The sequence below is a fragment of the Argopecten irradians genome, chromosome 1, assembly GCF_041381155.1.
Source record: "Argopecten irradians isolate NY chromosome 1, Ai_NY, whole genome shotgun sequence".
Taxonomy (NCBI): Eukaryota; Metazoa; Mollusca; class Bivalvia; order Pectinida; family Pectinidae; genus Argopecten; species Argopecten irradians.
In genome coordinates this window covers 44,800,786-44,818,419 of record NC_091134.1, presented here as the reverse complement: position 1 = coordinate 44,818,419, position 17,634 = coordinate 44,800,786, and the positions used below count along the sequence as shown (strand labels likewise).

The 17,634-nt window shown below is 36.7% G+C and overlaps 2 protein-coding genes across 2 annotated transcripts; one reads left to right on the top strand and one right to left on the bottom strand.

Annotated features, from left to right (window-relative positions):
• The first annotated feature begins 4,850 nt into the window (after positions 1-4,850).
• Positions 4,851-7,243, top strand: LOC138329546 (tigger transposable element-derived protein 4-like). The gene is made up of 2 exons (XM_069276618.1): positions 4,851-6,106; positions 6,232-7,243. Exons 1-2 carry the CDS (start codon positions 5,129-5,131, stop codon positions 6,898-6,900), a joined length of 1,647 nt encoding a protein of 548 aa, XP_069132719.1. The 5' UTR covers positions 4,851-5,128; the 3' UTR covers positions 6,901-7,243.
• Positions 7,244-7,549: 306 nt separating this feature from the next.
• Positions 7,550-17,624, bottom strand: LOC138329538 (uncharacterized). The gene is made up of 8 exons (XM_069276606.1): positions 16,858-17,624; positions 16,570-16,676; positions 14,054-14,165; positions 12,558-12,649; positions 12,156-12,214; positions 10,552-10,629; positions 10,012-10,087; positions 7,550-8,590 (listed from the first exon to the last, which is right to left on the bottom strand). The coding sequence occupies exons 1-8, from the start codon at positions 17,270-17,272 to the stop codon at positions 8,336-8,338; spliced, it is 1,194 nt and encodes a 397-aa protein (XP_069132707.1). The 5' UTR covers positions 17,273-17,624; the 3' UTR covers positions 7,550-8,335.
• Positions 17,625-17,634: the final 10 nt, after the last annotated feature.

The following is a 17,634-nucleotide window of genomic DNA, read 5'->3' as shown; positions in this document are numbered from 1 at the left end:
TTTAAGTGTATAAATACTTTAGTGGCTGATTTTTCCAATGTGAATCGAGTTCATATTCAAATTGCTTAACTGTCCTAGACTGAACAACATTTGATGGGAGACTGTTCCAAGTAATCACGACTCTCTGGGTAAACGAGTGTTTTCTCACGCACAGCCTTGAATGCTCTTTGTACATTTTCAAATCATGTCCGCGGGTACTTGATCCCTGGTTGATTGAAAACAAATCTGCGACTTCTTTATCGTATTTTCCAGAAAGTATTTTGTACATTTCAATCATATCCCCACGTGACCGCCTGTATGCTAACGTTGGAAGTTAGAGTTTACGCAAACGTTCTGTATATGGCAAAGTTGAGAGACCTGGCACTTGCTTTGTTGCTCGACGTTGAACGTTTTCTATTGTTGTTACATGTTTTTCCAAATACGGACACCAGGCTTGAACAGCATATTCAATATGAGGCCTAACTGATGCCGTGTATAAAAGTTTAAAACTGTTCTGGTCCATGTATTCCATTGTCCTCCGCAACACTCCCATGATTGAATTTGCTTTGTTGACCTTTTCACATATATGTTTGTCAAAGGTAAGTTTATCATCTATGGTGACACCAATATCCTTCTCCGAGTCAACAAATTTTAAAAATTTGGCATTTTCCTTCAGTCTGTATCCATATTTAGTTGTATTTGAATATCCCAATCGCATCATTTTACATTTGTCTGGGTGGAAGCAGAGTTTCCAAATATCTGACCATTGGCTTAATGAATATATATCATGTTGTAATATTTTGCAATCCTCTTCATTTTTTTATTGATCTAAAAGCTTTCGTATCATCCGCATACAGATAAGTGTCTGTCCCGGTACTTGTTACATCGGGCATATCATTTATATAGAGAACAAAGAGAAGTGGTCCCAACACAGATCCTTGTGGTATCCCGCTTAAAACTGGATTCCACTCCGACGTTTTGCCATTCACTACAACTCTTTGTTTTCTTCCAAACAGAAAGGCTTGGATCCAGATTGAAAACTGACCACCGATGCCATATTTTGCGAGTTTATGTACTAGTCGGCCATGAGGTACTTTGTCGAAAGCCTTCATAAAGTCACAGTATATAATATCCACGCATGCTCCTTTATCCAAAATATCTGTCCATTTATCCATGACATTGATAAGTTGAAGAACCGTGGATCTACTGTCTATAAAACCAAACTGAGCGTTACTAAATAGCTTATTTCTTTTCATGTGACTCATTATTTTATCCCTTATTATTGATTCTAATAATTTACAAACAACACTGGTCAGGATTACTGGTCTGTAGTTTGAAGCCTCCTTCCGATCTCCTTTCTTAAATATTGCCGTTATATTAGCGCATTTCCAGTCCGCAGGTAATTTCCCAGTGTCGATTGATGTTTGAAATATTAATGTTTGAGGATGGCATATAATATCGCGTGTCTCTTTAAGAACTCTAGGATGGATCATATCCGGTCCAGGTGATTTTGAAATTTTCAACTTCATTAGCTTCTTCTGCACGACTTCTGGTGAAATATTTAATTGAGTGATCGGTTCCACATCAATCTTTTCAATATCAGGTAGTGATTTATCTTTATCTTGGGTAAACACTGTCTGGAAAAAAATAGCTAGTACATTTGCTTTTTCATCATCTGTTGTAGTGATATCCTCTTTGTTATTATTTTTGTACAGATTTGAAATATTGGATTTAGTTGTTGTCTTAGATTTCGCGTATCTCCAGAACTTTTTAGGATTGTCCTTTACTTGTTGTGCTATTTGTTTCTCACGTAATTTTACCGCCTTCCTTGTGAGTGACCTTACTTGATTCCTTACTTTACAATATTCTGCGTAGACTTCTTGATCCCGAGTGGACATATATCTGTTCCATAATCTGGCCTTATTTTTGATTTTAGACAATGTCTTTTTATCTAGACAACTTTTGTGGTTACTTAATTTGCGCGATGGTTTTATTTGTTGTACTGGAACTGTGTCCCTGATTGAGTTTTCAAGTATCTCTTTAAATTTTGACCACAGCTGTTCCACATCATCTTTACAATCCAAAAAACTATTTTGCCAGTCTATGTTAAGTTTTCGGGACAGTTCTTGAAAATTTGCCTTTTCATATACATATCGCGTTTTCATATTATTTTCCATTTCCACACTGAAATTACAACGTATTCCGATGACTGAGTGATCACTTTTCCCTAAAGGAGGATCGAGTTGAATCTGTTCTATACAATCTTCCTTATCAATGCCTGGTAAGTTCAAGTCTCCAAATAGTATTTTGCAGCTGTACTTCATTTCTGTTGTTTTTAACAGTAATGCACACATGTTTTTGAAATTTTCTTCAGTCGCATTTGGACTTCTGTACAAGGAACCAACTAGTACTTTATCCTTGGCGTTGATATCCACTTCACACAAAATATGTTCATCAAATTCAATGCTGGTGATCTGGGAATATCTAAGACTGTTTTTTACATATACATATTACATATTGTGACGTCATGTTTTGACGTGACCTGTGTGACTTCATAATCACCGGAAAGATGGACTAATCAACGGTAAAAGGTACTTTATGCACGTGTTTTTGGTATCTTAAAATCCTCGTATTAATTCTTCATAAAATAAAGAGCTATGTGCGTTACCAAATCAGACTAGGCAACACTTCACTAGATAACTTATAAATGCTGATATGGTCAATGATTCATTTTCAACCGAAAGCACTCAAGGTAAAACATTTTTACTGCTTTGTGTCATGAAGGCGTGCTGTGAACTCGACATTGTAGCATTTGCATTCTTTTCCCCCTGTGATAGCCTAGTATTACTTTCGTTATAGCGTAACCACACTGAACCTACCCACCATACATGTCTTAACCCAAGCAATAATGAATACTCGAGCTTAAGTTCAAAAGGGAGTGTCAATAGATATTTTAAAAATTTAGTCTTTTCGGGAATTAGATAAAATGCCATATCCTTAAATATGTAATACAGGGAGACCGTAAATGTTTCACCTTGTTTAAGAGACAACTCAGTCAGACTAATTCTGTTACATAACCACGAAGCAAAATATGGCACAAGTGTATTGTTCTGCATTTTCTTATGAAACATAAGACAAAAAAATATTGACAATGTTGGAATTTCGAATCTTATACCAATACGATTAAGCAGGTACATTATATACACTGTACCCATACTCGAGCGATGTCACATAGGTTAACGAAATGCAATACATAACTACCAATAAGTTAATGGCAATGTTTTTCAGTCAAGAGCATGCACCTAATAAGGTAAGCACACTACCGTAAGAACGATTTTAGTACCTCTAAATAAAAGTTGCCTTACTCAACTGTCACTTGCCAGGGATCGGCATACAAGACGTCCGACCACAATGTATAATGGTGGACAGCGAGAATTTCATTCACATTTTACCACAGTGGACTTTTCTAACATACTACAATAATACCAACAACTCTAACGTCCATTAGAACAGACCTGTTTACAATATATGTTAAAAAAATGTGCACTCTTAAACTGAATTGTCCCTTCAATGCAACATTTATAAAAACAATGCTTCATAACGGCACCATGAATTTGTATATAACAAGGTTTCTAACTGTTACTTTAGTGGGTAGATATTGTGTGTTACGTCATGTATAATGAAGATAACGTCATGTTTTTCTAAATAAAGTATGTCATTTTCACATATAGTGTAAAGGCGTCACAATTAATACTTTCTGCTAAAAGCAATAACTCTGTGATATGTCCAGAGGAATACAGAATGATACAGAATGTAGATTTAGTCTGTAATGTAGATGTATGTGCAGTGGCGTAGGAAGATGAAACGTAAAGGGGGGGGGGGGTGGGGCAAAGGTCCTCAATATTTCGAACCCCCCCCCCCCCCCCCTCCGCACCTACAGGAGGAGATTAATTCAACACACAACCATATACATACTGTACACTTTATATACTTTTTCCATTTATCATTAATATAATCCTTGTACACATTTATAGACGGTGGGGTCGGTAAAAGGAAATTACCGAATTATACAAAAATTGGTCAAAGGCGCGAGATTTTCGGGTCTGGGGGTCGACCCCGGGGAAAATGTTACGATTTAGAGTGACTGAGATGAGTTTTACAATGTATTTTGATGATTTTGCAAGCGCCCGAAAGCGCGAGATTTTGGTGTTTGGGGGTTCGGGGGTCTCCCCCGGGAAAAAATATTACGATTTAGAATGGCTAAGATGAGTTTTACGATGTATTTTAATGATTTTAAAGCGTTCTTACCATGGTAATATTTCGATTTAAAGTAACCTGCATTTAGAAATGATAATTGTGTCGTCATAATATTGTGCATCCCTGCTCGATCTGAACATACCGGCTTCACACCATCGGCACATTGTTTTGTAACTCAAAATAATAATGAATTAATTGTCTTGCTAAGACATATAAACAAAGTAATCTTTTAAGAGACATTATGTATTGAATTTCTACTATTAAAGGTTTGAACATTATGTGCTTGAACGTTTTAGGAAATGCGCCGCGCAGCGAAATTTTTTTTAGAATGAAGTACGAAAATTGTGCAGGAGGACCTTTTTTTTTTATTCAAATATGCATTTTTAGAACATTTCAGTCGGCTAAAATGGGGGGGGGGGGGCAAAAAGACATGTTTGCCCCCCCCCGTCCTGGGGAACGGGGGGTGGGGGGGGGGGGGGGGGGTTGCCACCCCTGCCACCACCCCCCCCCCCCCCCGCTTTCTACGCCCCTGATGTGTGTGAGTGTATGCATTTATGTAATATGTATAGATTATATACAGTCAAAATTGCCTTAGCGACCCTCTGAATTAAGCGACCGCCTGTTTTAAACGACCATAATTTTTCCTCCCGACGTAATTACCTATATAAATCACTCCAATTAAGCGACTGTCTGTCTTACGCGACAAGCGACCATGATCAAGGTACTCCCGACTATCGATTTCGCTATGTATTAAGCGACCTTACCAAAACCGGAAGTTATAGTCGATACACTCTTGACCTCTCGCGAATTCACGTCTGTACGAGATGAAATGAACACAGCTCACTAGGGACGCTTTCTGCGCCATTATTGTTGTTTTAAGCGTACAGTTCAGATGTACGTATGTAGTATGGCTTCGCCTAAACTAAAAGTTTTAACTTTAAACGACAAGATCGAAGCAATCAGATTACTAGATGCGGGGAAACCGGCCTACAAGGTAGCACAGGATTTTGGAGTTGGAAAAACTCAGATTCAGAATCTACGTAAACGAAAATTAGAATTGATAAATGACTTTGAAAACAATGTTCCGGGAGAATCGAAGAGACGGCGTTATCTAACTGGAAATGAAGAAATTAACAGCCTAACATACGAGTGGTTCAAAGACGCTTCGGCAAGAAGGATCAATATCTCAGGTCCGCTACTGAAAACAAAGGCTCTTAACTTTGCGGAGGATTTGGGGAAAACGGATTTCAAGGCATCACAAGGATGGCTACAAAGTTTTACTAAGAGATTCAACATCGTTTTTGGATCCATGAGCGGAGAAAGGGGTGATGTAAACAAACAAACTGTAGCTGAATGGACTAATAAATTGTCCGAAATCTGTGAATCGTACAATCCAAGTGACATTTTTAACATGAATGAAACCGGCCTATTTTTTAAAGACACCACAAAGAAAACTTTCTACACAAAAGGTGAGGATTGTGCGGGAGGTAAACGTTCAAAGGAACGTATCACCGTGGCGTTGTGTGCATCAATGACTGGTGAAAAGATAAGACCTTTAGTAATTGGAAAATCCAGGAAGCCTAGGTGTTTTAACAAAATTAAAACGGAGTCATTACCTGTGGACTATTACTTCAACTCAAAGGCTTGGATGATCAGTGCCATTTTTGAGGACTTTCTTAAAAAATTGAACAGAAAGATGAAAGCACAGAAAAGGAAGATTCTGTTATTTATAGACAATGCACCATCCCACCCATCTATAGATTTGAGCAATGTTGAAGTAAAATTTCTGCCTCCGAATACAACTTCCTTAACTCAGCCAATGGACCAAGGAATCATTCAGGCGACCAAATTGAAATTCAGGAAACGCCAGGTAATCCATTGATATTTTTTTATTATTGAATTCTACGGAATATATTGTCACACATTTAGCCTTTATAAATCATCTAAATTATAATAGCCTAATCATCTTTATATTTTTTTTTGGATATTTTACAGATGGTCCATATGGTGAAGGAAGTTGATAAGTGTTCGACTATCTGTGGGTCAGACATCCTGAAAAAAATCACCATCCTTGACGCCATCCTCTGGTTCAGCAATTCATGGAATGAAGTAGAAAGTCAGACAATTGTTAAGTGTTTTGCAAAGGCCGGGTTCAAAATTAGACCTTCTATGGAATCATGTGAAAATGAAAACATCGAAAACCACAGTGATGATGATGATGATGCCGACGACGATGTGCCATTGGCAGCCATGAAACTTTCGCGAGAGTTATTTGACTGCGAGTTTCGTGAATTTGTTCATATCGATAATGAACTTTGTACATGTGACACCGAAACAACTGATTGGACAAAGCCTGCTTCAGAATTGCTGAAAGATTTCAGCCATGATGACCATCAATCTGACAGTGAAAGTGACATTGAGGAACAAGGCCTTTGTGAAAATGCATCCATATCGCTGGAAGATGCACTCAGCATGGTTGAGAAATTGAAACTGTTTAGTGCTAACAAAGGACATGCAGCCATGCTTCTAGATTTGGTTAAAATGGAAGAGTTTTTAACTTTAGAAACAGTGACAAAATGTAAGCAAGTGAAGATCGATGACTATTTCGGAAGCGTAACTAGGGATCAAGCTGAACTTTTACAACTTCCAATGTCTGAACATTGATTCTGTATATTTGACTGTGTCTATATATTTGACTGTGTCTATTATAGGGTTCATGTATATAATTATTAATATTGTTCTAATCAGCAAATTGATTTTACTAACATACATTGTATTTTAATTATTATTATTATTTTTTATAATTTGAAGGGTTGTATCATTTGAACTTATCCAAATTTTAAATCACATGTATCCAAATTTTGATAAATAATTTTTTTTAAATTATTTTAAATAAATTATTTGAATTTATCAATAGACATAATTTCATGTACTTGTGTTTTATTATTTTGTAATGTAAATGTTTCCTATATCTTGTACTATTTTAATAACAATATATAGTGCAATAAAAAAGTCCAAATGTACATGATGTGTCTTTGCCTGTTTTCGCCGATGAGTAATGATTCAATTAAGAGACCCACTGTCATATGTGACCTTTTTCGCTATCTCCCTTGGAAGGTCTCTTAAAACAATTTTGACTGTAGCATAGACTAACTAGTTACCTGTTTTTATTAAAAATAATTCAATTCATAATATTGTAAATAACACGTTATTCGATCCTTTTGACTTAACATCTTGTCAATAAAAATTGTTTAAATGAAAAAAAAACCCAGAATGATGGAGAGGATGAGATAAACACAAAAAACACATATAATGATGACAGGGTTAGGATTTCTTTAATTACTACATAATGAAGAAACCACGTAAAATATCTAAAGATTGCAAAATCAGCGCAAAATAGATACCAAAAAAAGTTTGGCACAGTACTAGAGCTACACATATATAATTTTTTAAAAAAATGCGTCCATTACAATTTTATCCCAGTACGTGAACACACACGACATTGTGAATATTGTAAGTACAAGACAATCTGTATTATTAACTCTTTAACAATTTCAATACGAGCATATAATAAAAGTAGAATTTCAATTTGCATGCACGTAAGAGAGGTCGATAAAGAACTTTTTTTCCTGTTTTAAGTAACGTGATATACATTGTTATTTCCAGTCTGACCATGGATGCATGCAGAGTGGTGGCAGTATATGGAGTACATATTGGACGGCAAGAAGAATTACTGTGGCCACAATTACAAAAAATTACTTTGTAGACTATATGCAGCGACATCGGCAGTGCAATTGTTTCTGATATTCTAAAAAACTCATGTAACCATTGATGATTTGAACTTATTTTATCATAAACAGAAGTCTTTGATCAATTTGACAGAATATGATAGAGTGCAACAAATTACGATGCAAAAGTACCATATCTTAAAGTCTTATATGATCTCATAATTGTGTCAGCTATAAGTGTAACCAGTAGATTCATATCTCCCACGACGTCGATAGAACACTGACCATGTTTGTTGAAATTCAACATTATAATAAACCAGTAACAAAGAAATGTTTTCTGCATACCGTTTACAGATCTTATAACTATATAACTAGCGTTTTGTCTTCCTGTAACCCGATATCACTCCATTCAATGGCAGATTTGGACAGCAGTATTTACAGAAGACGTCGACACTGCCACGTGCCCCTTCCTCTACGTCATCTTCCTCCTCGTCTGCTTCCTCGGCGATGATCAGTGGCTGAGTCTTTAGCGAGTTCACAGCCTTCGCGACACTGGCGTAGGTACGACCGTTGAGAATGAGACGGGCGTCATATGGGTCCGTATTCACGGCATTTATAAAATCGCTCTGTAAATAAACAAACCAATAGCGGTAACTCGGTGTAAATGAGAAAATTACCAAGGTTAGCCGATATTTTTTGAAGGTTTGTGCTGCATTTGAGCTGTTGTCAACAAAATAGTACAACAATCACATTCCACGCTCATGGATCATGGATACCTGACAGTGGCGTAGAAAGATGAAACGTCTTGGGGGGGGGGGGGGGGGGGGGGGGGGGGGGGGGGGGGGGGGGGGGGGGGGGGGGGGGGGGTCCTCAATATATTTTTTGTAACCCCCCCCCCCCCCCCCCCCGCCACACCTACAGGAGGAGATTAATTCAACTCCCAACCATACAATATATGCTTTATGTACATTTTATCTATATCTATAGACAGTGGGGTCGCTAAAAGGAAATTAACGAATACGCAAATTGGCCGAAGTAGCGTGTGAGCGTCGAAGGCGCGAGATTTTGGTGTTTTATTAGGGGTCTGACGGTGACCCCCGGGATTAGTTTTATGTATTTTGATGATTTTGCGATCGCCCGACAGCGCGAGATTTTGGTGTTTGGGGGGTCCGGGGGTCTCCCCCGGGAAAAAATTACGATTTAGAATGGCTTAGATGATTTTTACGATGCATTTTGATGAATTTGCGAACGCCCAAAGGCGTGAGAATTTGGTGTTAGGGGGGTCCGAGGGTCTCCCCCGGGAAAAAAATTACGATTTAGAATGGATTAGATGATTTTTACCATGCATTTTGATGAATTTGCGAGCGCCCAAAGGCGCGAGAATTTGGTGTTAGTGGGGTACGATTTAGAATGGCTGAGATGAGTTTTACGATAAAGTTTAATGATTATAAAGCGTTCTTAACATGGTAATTTTTCGATTTAAAGCTACCTGCATTTAGAAATGATAATTGTGTCGTCATAACATTATGCAACCCTACTCGATCTGAATATACCGGCTTCACACCATCGGCACATGGTTGTTCATAAAAAAATGAATTAATTGTCTCGCTAAGACATATAAACAAATTGATCTTTTAAGAGACATTTTTTTAAATAGCACATAGAATCCCTTGATGGACATTTTTAGTCTAGTTTGTGTGTATTGAATTTTCACTATTCAAGGTTTGACATTATGTGCTTGAACGTTTTAGGAAATGCGCCGCGCAGCAGAAAATTTTCTAGAATGAAGTACGAAAAATGTGTAGGAGGACCCTTTTTTCTTTCAAATAAGCATTTTTAGAAAATTTCAGTCGGCGAAAATGGGGGGGGGGGGGGGGGGGCAAAAAGACATGTTTTGCCCCCCCCCCCGTCCTGGGGAACGGGGGGCAGTTGGGGCAGCCCCTGCTTGATCTCTTGACTACGGATAAGCGATGTTTGAAAAATGACATGTATACTTCTATATTGTATTAATTGTACATGCATATATTATACCCATACGTATACCTACCAACATCTCCACGTGTTCTACGTTGTCCTCGTGCTTAACAGAGATCACAAAAGCACCAACAGTTGTCTGGCTCATTCTGGCAAAATAACCATAAAAGTAAACATCATAGACATTTTTATCATTAAATAAAATTTACATACATTTGTAGGCAGAGAATGCAACAGTTTCTAAACATAATTGGTTGTTTTAGGCAAAAATTATAGCAATCCTTATTATGTTTCGAAAAGTTCATCGATAACAATCTTCGAGCAAATTAGATTTAGCTGGATTAGTTGATAGAAGATGATATCAGAGCTACCCATGATAGAATATAACATAGTTTGACCTGTTCACCTCAAGAGAAAGAAACTGAACTATATGTGATAGGTACTTAATCAGAATTGATACATGACGAAATATTACCTGTAAGAGATATTACCAGACGAGATCATCCTGGTGCCGACATCACAAGATATCTGGGAGTTATAATTATATGTATTTTCCGTATCAATAAAGGTGTGGTTGCCATATTACAAAATCTTGAAGTGAAAATTGATTTACCTGACGAGGTATGTTCCGCAGAGCTGCGTCTTAAGGATATTTTCAGCATCATCTCTGGTCATTTCACCGGCGAACCAACTGCGATACAAAAATACATAAAGTACTTATTGCCATTGTAGTCTATTTATTTCTTTTCATGTCAGACGTAATTTTTGGTTTCATGAAAATTAATGTAAAATAAATGATACTTTAACAAACACAAAATACTTAGATACCGACATAATAACAAGAGGTCCAGATGGCCTGTATAGCTCATATGGGTATTGCAATAATTATGGCAAAATAATAAATTTCAAAGAGATTGAAGAATTTCAATAAATTTGCTTTATTTATCCTAATAGGCTTATGATGGCAAATAATTTAAGACCAAACATTGCTATACCATCGTCATATTTTATTACCTCTACTTTTCCTACTGAGCCCCACTCCGCATTTAGAGCCTCCATATTCATCATTTATATCAAATTTGTTAATTTCCTTTCCCCAAGTATATTTCTCTCAATGCATGCTGTCCTTTATGACCAGTAGCAATTTAATGGAATTATCTCTTTTGGGCCCCGCCCCTCATACCTTTGCGCGGTCAGAGCCAAGTTTTATACAGTTTCTGTTCCCAATTCCCCAAGGATGTTTCTGACCTTATTTTATTAAAATCCACGTACATCTACATGTACATGACAAATACTTTGGTTTGTTTATTTTTACGTCATATTAACAGCCAGGGTCATGTAAGGACGTGCCAGGTTTGTTGGTGGAGGAAAGCCGGAGTACCCGGAGAAAAACCACCGACCAGCGGTCAGTACCTGGCAACTGCCCCACATGGGATTCGAACCCGCATCCCAGAGGTGGAGGGCTTGTGGTAATATGTCGGGACATCTTAACCACTCGGCCACCGCGGCCCATACAAATACAAATTTAAGTGGGTAAGATATATATTAATTACTATTAAATTTCGCCAAACCACCCCTGGGGTAAGTGCTAAGATTTATACAAAATCCATTGCCCTTCCACTAAAGATGTTTCTGGCAAAATTTGGCAATCTGTGCATAAATCTATGACGTGTAGCAATTTAAATGGATTACCTCTATTTACTGCTTATTGGGCTCTGTCCCCTGAAGGGCTAGATCCACGTTTTGTACAAGCTGTTTTCCCCGTCCCCAAGAATATTTCTGGCCCAATTTGATAAAAATCCATTGATATCCATATGACTAGTAGCAAAATAGATTTAAGCAAAAGTTTGACGGACGAAAGGACGGATAGACGTAGACCGCGCCGTGACATACATGTAAGTTAAAATCAAATTCAACCAAAAAGCACAATGCTAACAGACTCATGGGATCCAGACGGTTAACATTGTCTGCATCATTGGGCGAAATTCTGGATTGAATAATGTTAAGGCTACAGTACCAAATGGAAATTGGGTTTCGACAACATATTTGAACGATATTTCATGAAGTAATGAACAACTCCGATATTTTATTAGGAAGAGAAGTAGAATATTTGATCAAACACTTTCAAAATCATCGTAAAAACTAAGGTCACCGCGTGGGGAAAAAGCCAAAAAGGATCAAAATATTAACAAAGCAGAGACTTGATAAGGAACTTACCATAGTTTCTCTTTCCTCTTTTTGTCCTTTACAACACTGGATTCCTTAATATTATGAATCTGCAACATTTTGTTTCGACAATTTCATTTAAATACCAAACACTTTTAAACGATAAGGGTTGTAGTGTTTTCCCATTAACAGTTCAAATTACATTTGTTTAAAGGCCTATTAGCAATACCCAGAATTTCTATAAAACATTACTGTAGTATACTTGAAGGCAAACTCTTTAAAGCGTTTAATTGATATACATGTATGGTATAGATAATAGATAAAAATATATTTCATACTGAATTATATTCTCAACAAAACTGGAAGACGTATCGCTATTGCCTCTGTTCTGTTTACAAAACGTGTTTTCATAAAAACGTTGACCTCAGTCTAGTTAAATAGGTCTATACTGACCTGTTCCAGTAAGACACACTCCTTCTTTCTCACTGGTCCTAAGTATTTGACTAGACGTGCGAAATTCTTATATTCAACAACCGCCGTTTCATCTGTATAAGTTTGAAATAAATAAAATGTTTAAATACGTCTGATATTACATATATACAGACAAAAAGACAAACATATAACAACAGTCGTTTTGATACCGAGTTTATCGAATTCTAACCATTTCAATGGGATCTTATTTTCTTGAAATTCGTGGAACCATAGTCTAAGTATAGTATAGGACAAGTCTAAGTATAGTATAGGACAATCGGAATACTTAATAGATCTGTGTTTAAGAAATAATTTTACTACATAAATTTTCATTTAAGGTTTGAGTTGTTATTAGCTGGTGTAAAACAGGGACTAGTTAAACGTACATTTGTAGGATGCAGTCCGATAGGAAGCTATCATAGGACGCTGTGTATCAGTGTGAATGAAAGGATATTAGATAAGGCCAGGGTTGTGGCAGCAGAAATATAGTTCATATCCTAACAGTGATTAACATTAATATACGCTAATCAATGCGATTGCGATTTTGGCTGTAAGAAGAAGGTAGATCAGATATGTAGAGTATACATGGTCAGTGTCTTAAATTTATAACGTGAGAGGAGTGCATGTATGGAAAGACAAAAGTGAGAGCCTTTCCTTCCAACCCGAACCAAAAATTATAGCTTTTATTTTAACACACTGACCATACATATATTTTATTATGGAACATTGAAAAATTGAAATTAACGTGTACAAATATTTATCAAGAAATAAACGGATAGAAACACAAACAACAGCGCGCTATGTTGAAATATCTGGCGAAAAATGCCGTTCATACACCAGTGAACAACAGAAAATAACTATAATTTCTTATCTTTACATTTCGACATGTTTTCCGTAATTGTACTTTTAATCACAATGAGATATTCATTAATTGTTTCACGCTATACGCAAGGTTGGAACAGCCCTTGAACTGACTGAATAATGTTCAAATTGTATATTCATTACAATTGGACCTTTGAGAATGGTTAATTAACAAAAGTTGAAATTAAGACACAAAATGTGAGTTTATGCCGAATTAGTCCCTTGATCTCATTCACCGCCTATGTATTCGCACGTCTCAAAGTGACACTCATACAAAAATGAACGCCGAATTCTTTGGTAACGCAATATAGCAAACACACAACGGAAATTTAAATATATATAATTAACAACTGAAGGCAAATCATATACTGGACGTTGTGTGGAACACCGAGAGACTCCTTTGAATGTATAAACGCCTATGATTTAGTTATGTTTTACCTGTTGATTGTGCCAACGATATTTTCCTTTTATCATGTGGATGAACATTTATTTGCAACAAATGGAAAACAAATGGAAGTAAATGTAGCACAATTTTCAGAGATGATAGTGAAGAATGATGATGTTGGATGATATGATGATCATGGCGATAATGATGATGATGGTGATTATGCACTCACCTGCTAAACTGACTTTAAGAAGAGTTTTCAGGAGATTTAATACTTTGGAATCCTTGAGTAACTCTTCAGCCTTTGAAAATTCTTTCATTGATGTGATGAATTTCTCAAAAAACTGAAATGATGCTTAACATTTAGGACAATTATGCTAGCATTATCAACGCTCAATATAAAAAATGTAGTTCCTATTTAAACAGTACAAAGATCAAGAACCTACAATTAACTTAGTAAAAGTTAAACTTTACCTAAACCTTAATCATTCTTTGCTCGACTGCTATAAGTTTTTTTATTTCAACAAATTTTACATAATGTTGCAGTCAAAAGAATTGAATAACAAGCAAAGCCTTATAAATGCTTTCCTGATGTGGATATTAGTAGGTTACAACATTTTGAAATGAATAATTATATAACAAAAACATAGAAAAGGTAACTAATTACAAATGTAGGTTATATATACATCATCATCGATACTCCAGGGGTTCCGATCACTTACGATCTCTACATCCCTGGACTATCTCATAGTAAAACTGGAGGCAACACAACAGAACAGGTAATTTAGTCCTTTGATGTACATGTACATCAAAAGAACCGTACGTATAACGGTACACTGTGGTTGACTGTGTGGCTTTGAAGTTGGGCTTCGCTCTCTCTGTAGTCTTTAGAGAACGTTTTTGCATGCCTGTGATTGGGTCAGATTTGTTCCCCTGAGCTGCCTTCAATTTTGCTATGAGATAGTCCAGGGACGTAGAGATCGTATGTGATCGGAACCCCTGGAGCATCGAGAAGTATATACATATTACATAATTACATACATTCGCACGCACACCATTACACACATATTATTGATGTACAGACCATAACCCATTGTCGGTTACCCACGTTAATCAGCCTACGGTCTGATACTGTGGGGTTACATAATGCGAGTCGTGACGTTCTCCTGAAAAAGTCTTTTCGGAAATTTCGACCAATCAAAATGAAGCTTTTTTAACGCTTTGGGAGAAGGATAAAAACCAATATGGCTACATCTATTGATTATGAAGAGTGTACGTTAGATGTGAAGCGGAAAGAGTTCAAGACTCAAGCAATTGATGCCTTTATTGATAAGAAAGTGTTTGCTTCTATGTATTTGTCTGGTGATAGTAAAATCTTGGTTTACCAAGCGTTCCCGTCGTTATACCGTAAGGTGAAAGGCGACTCATACGGTGTGATAGTCGTGTTGCCGTTAAGATAATGAAAGAACAATGTTACTTTATGAGTTATTGTGGTGTAAGTGGTCGATCTATTTAGACATAAAACGCCGATTCCAGGGTATTAACGGAAAGTAGTGGAGTTTAGACACTGGATTTCCGATGGTAGCCATAACCATCCTATCTGATTATTTCGGACCTGTGTATGATTATATCAATTACATGTTAATTAGATATCTAAATCATTAATAAGTAATTGTTATAGTAAAGTTAAAAGAATCACAGACTAATTAATCAAAAATTAGTTAATTAACACACAATCACCTCATTTTTTCAATTAGGTATTCAAGGATTATACTATATTAGTAAGTTAATCTTACAGTTAGTACAGCGACTTAAATTTTGAAAATGTTAAATCGTTTGACTTTCCAATGAAAAGATAAATATCATTAAAGGCACAATATTATAAGTTTTCGGGTTTTTTTTGTAATCACAAACATTTAGTAATTACAAGAAAATTCCCATTATCTCTCTGCATAAAATGTTGACTTAAGCCATGTGAGACGCTTCGGAAATTGTCGTGATCCGATCGACTGCACGGGAAAAACAGATACAAAAATAGAAGGCAAGAAGATGGCAGAAAGTATTAAATCAGCTTTCTCGAACTTCTTGATGTTACAAAACTTGGGTTTAGATCAATCAATTAATTTCACACATTCACAATTATCAACAGTGTTTCCATTTTTTTTTACATTTATCGTTAGTTGATTTTATTGTTGACAAATAGGACCATGTCTGATTTTAAATAATCTCCAAATAATGATATAAGTAGCATCGTCAGCGTGTCTAATGCCACGAGCAGACGATATCATATGTCGCCATCGATACGTTTTGTTAATATATAAAAAAACGTCCGATAGAAACGACGTTATTTTACACGTACACGTTGTTTATCTTAGCGTGTGGTATATTCTGGGTGTAGGTAAACGTTTAAATTACATGTACACGTATGGCTATCTAAACCTCTCTACATGTGGAGTTTAAATATATATATACATGTATGTCCTTAATCGGCCGCTAGTTCAAAGGAAATCACACATATTAACATGTTTACAGATTAAATGCTTAGTAACCAGTATTCATAATAATCATCAAGCACAGAAGTGATATTATCCCTTTATTACGCATCAAACTTAATCTAAAAACCTGATTGCTCTACACGTCGATAACATTCAATCAACATCTATGAAGTTATCTCTCCAGTAGTTATTTAACTGCAAACAATATGACAAATTCTAAACAGATTACGGCAGTGACAAAGATATACACTACCTTAATATGACAACCAGAATCATCCAACCCCTTTCTCGGAATACTTTTCCAGAACTCAATAGATTCCTGGGACGGGAGCTTTGAAGCTATCAACGAACATTCATCACCTGAAACGGAAGTTAAAGATTAAAGGATACTTCCTAGTCCCATCTATATTCTACCTTCCAAAACGACCCGAACATAGATGAGACGATTCTAACAAGGTCTAACGTTATATATATTTCCCCCCAAATCCTGTCTAAATTTAAGCGTGAAGAAGAAGAAACCAAATACGTTAACTTTACTTACAGTCGTAATCGGGGCATGTCGATGCTGTTCCGAAGGACGACCCAAGGTCACTGGGAACAACAACAGCATGACCTTGCTCAAAGGTGTCGACTTGTTCTTGTACCTGGAAATCTATTACTTCCTTCAATTGTGTATCAGCAAGGTCCCCATTTACTTCAGAGGGCATCGCTTGGGGACCAAAAGTCGAACATTCTGGAGTACTATTTGACTGAAGGCAGTCTCCAGATGGATAGTCCTCGTTGCTTCCTATGCAACACGTAGGTATCCTACTCAAATCGTTCGTAGTAGAAAAATCATTTGAATTGATCACAGTCCAGCTCTGTTCGTGGCTAGATGTTCCTGATTGATTATCTTCAGGTTCATCATCATTACTTTGCTCTCCGAATCCGTCATGCCGCCCATCTTGGTGGGCCATATCAGTTGTTTAGTGTCGATAAAACATCACAGTAAATGACGTCTGTTGTTTAGTGTCGATTAAACATCACGGTAACTCAGGTCTGTTGTTTAGTGCCGATTAAAAGTTCACAGTATATCACATATGTTGTTTAGTGCCGACTAAACATCCCAGTAACTCACGTCTGATGTTTTGTGCCGATTAAACATCACAGTAAATCACATCAGTTGTTTGGTGCCGATTAAACATCATAGTAAATCACGTCTGTTGTTTGGTGCCGATTGAACATCACAGTAAATCACACATCAGTTGTTTGGTGCCGATTAAACATCATAGTAAATCACGTCTGTTGTTTGGTGCCGATTGAACAACACAGTAATCAT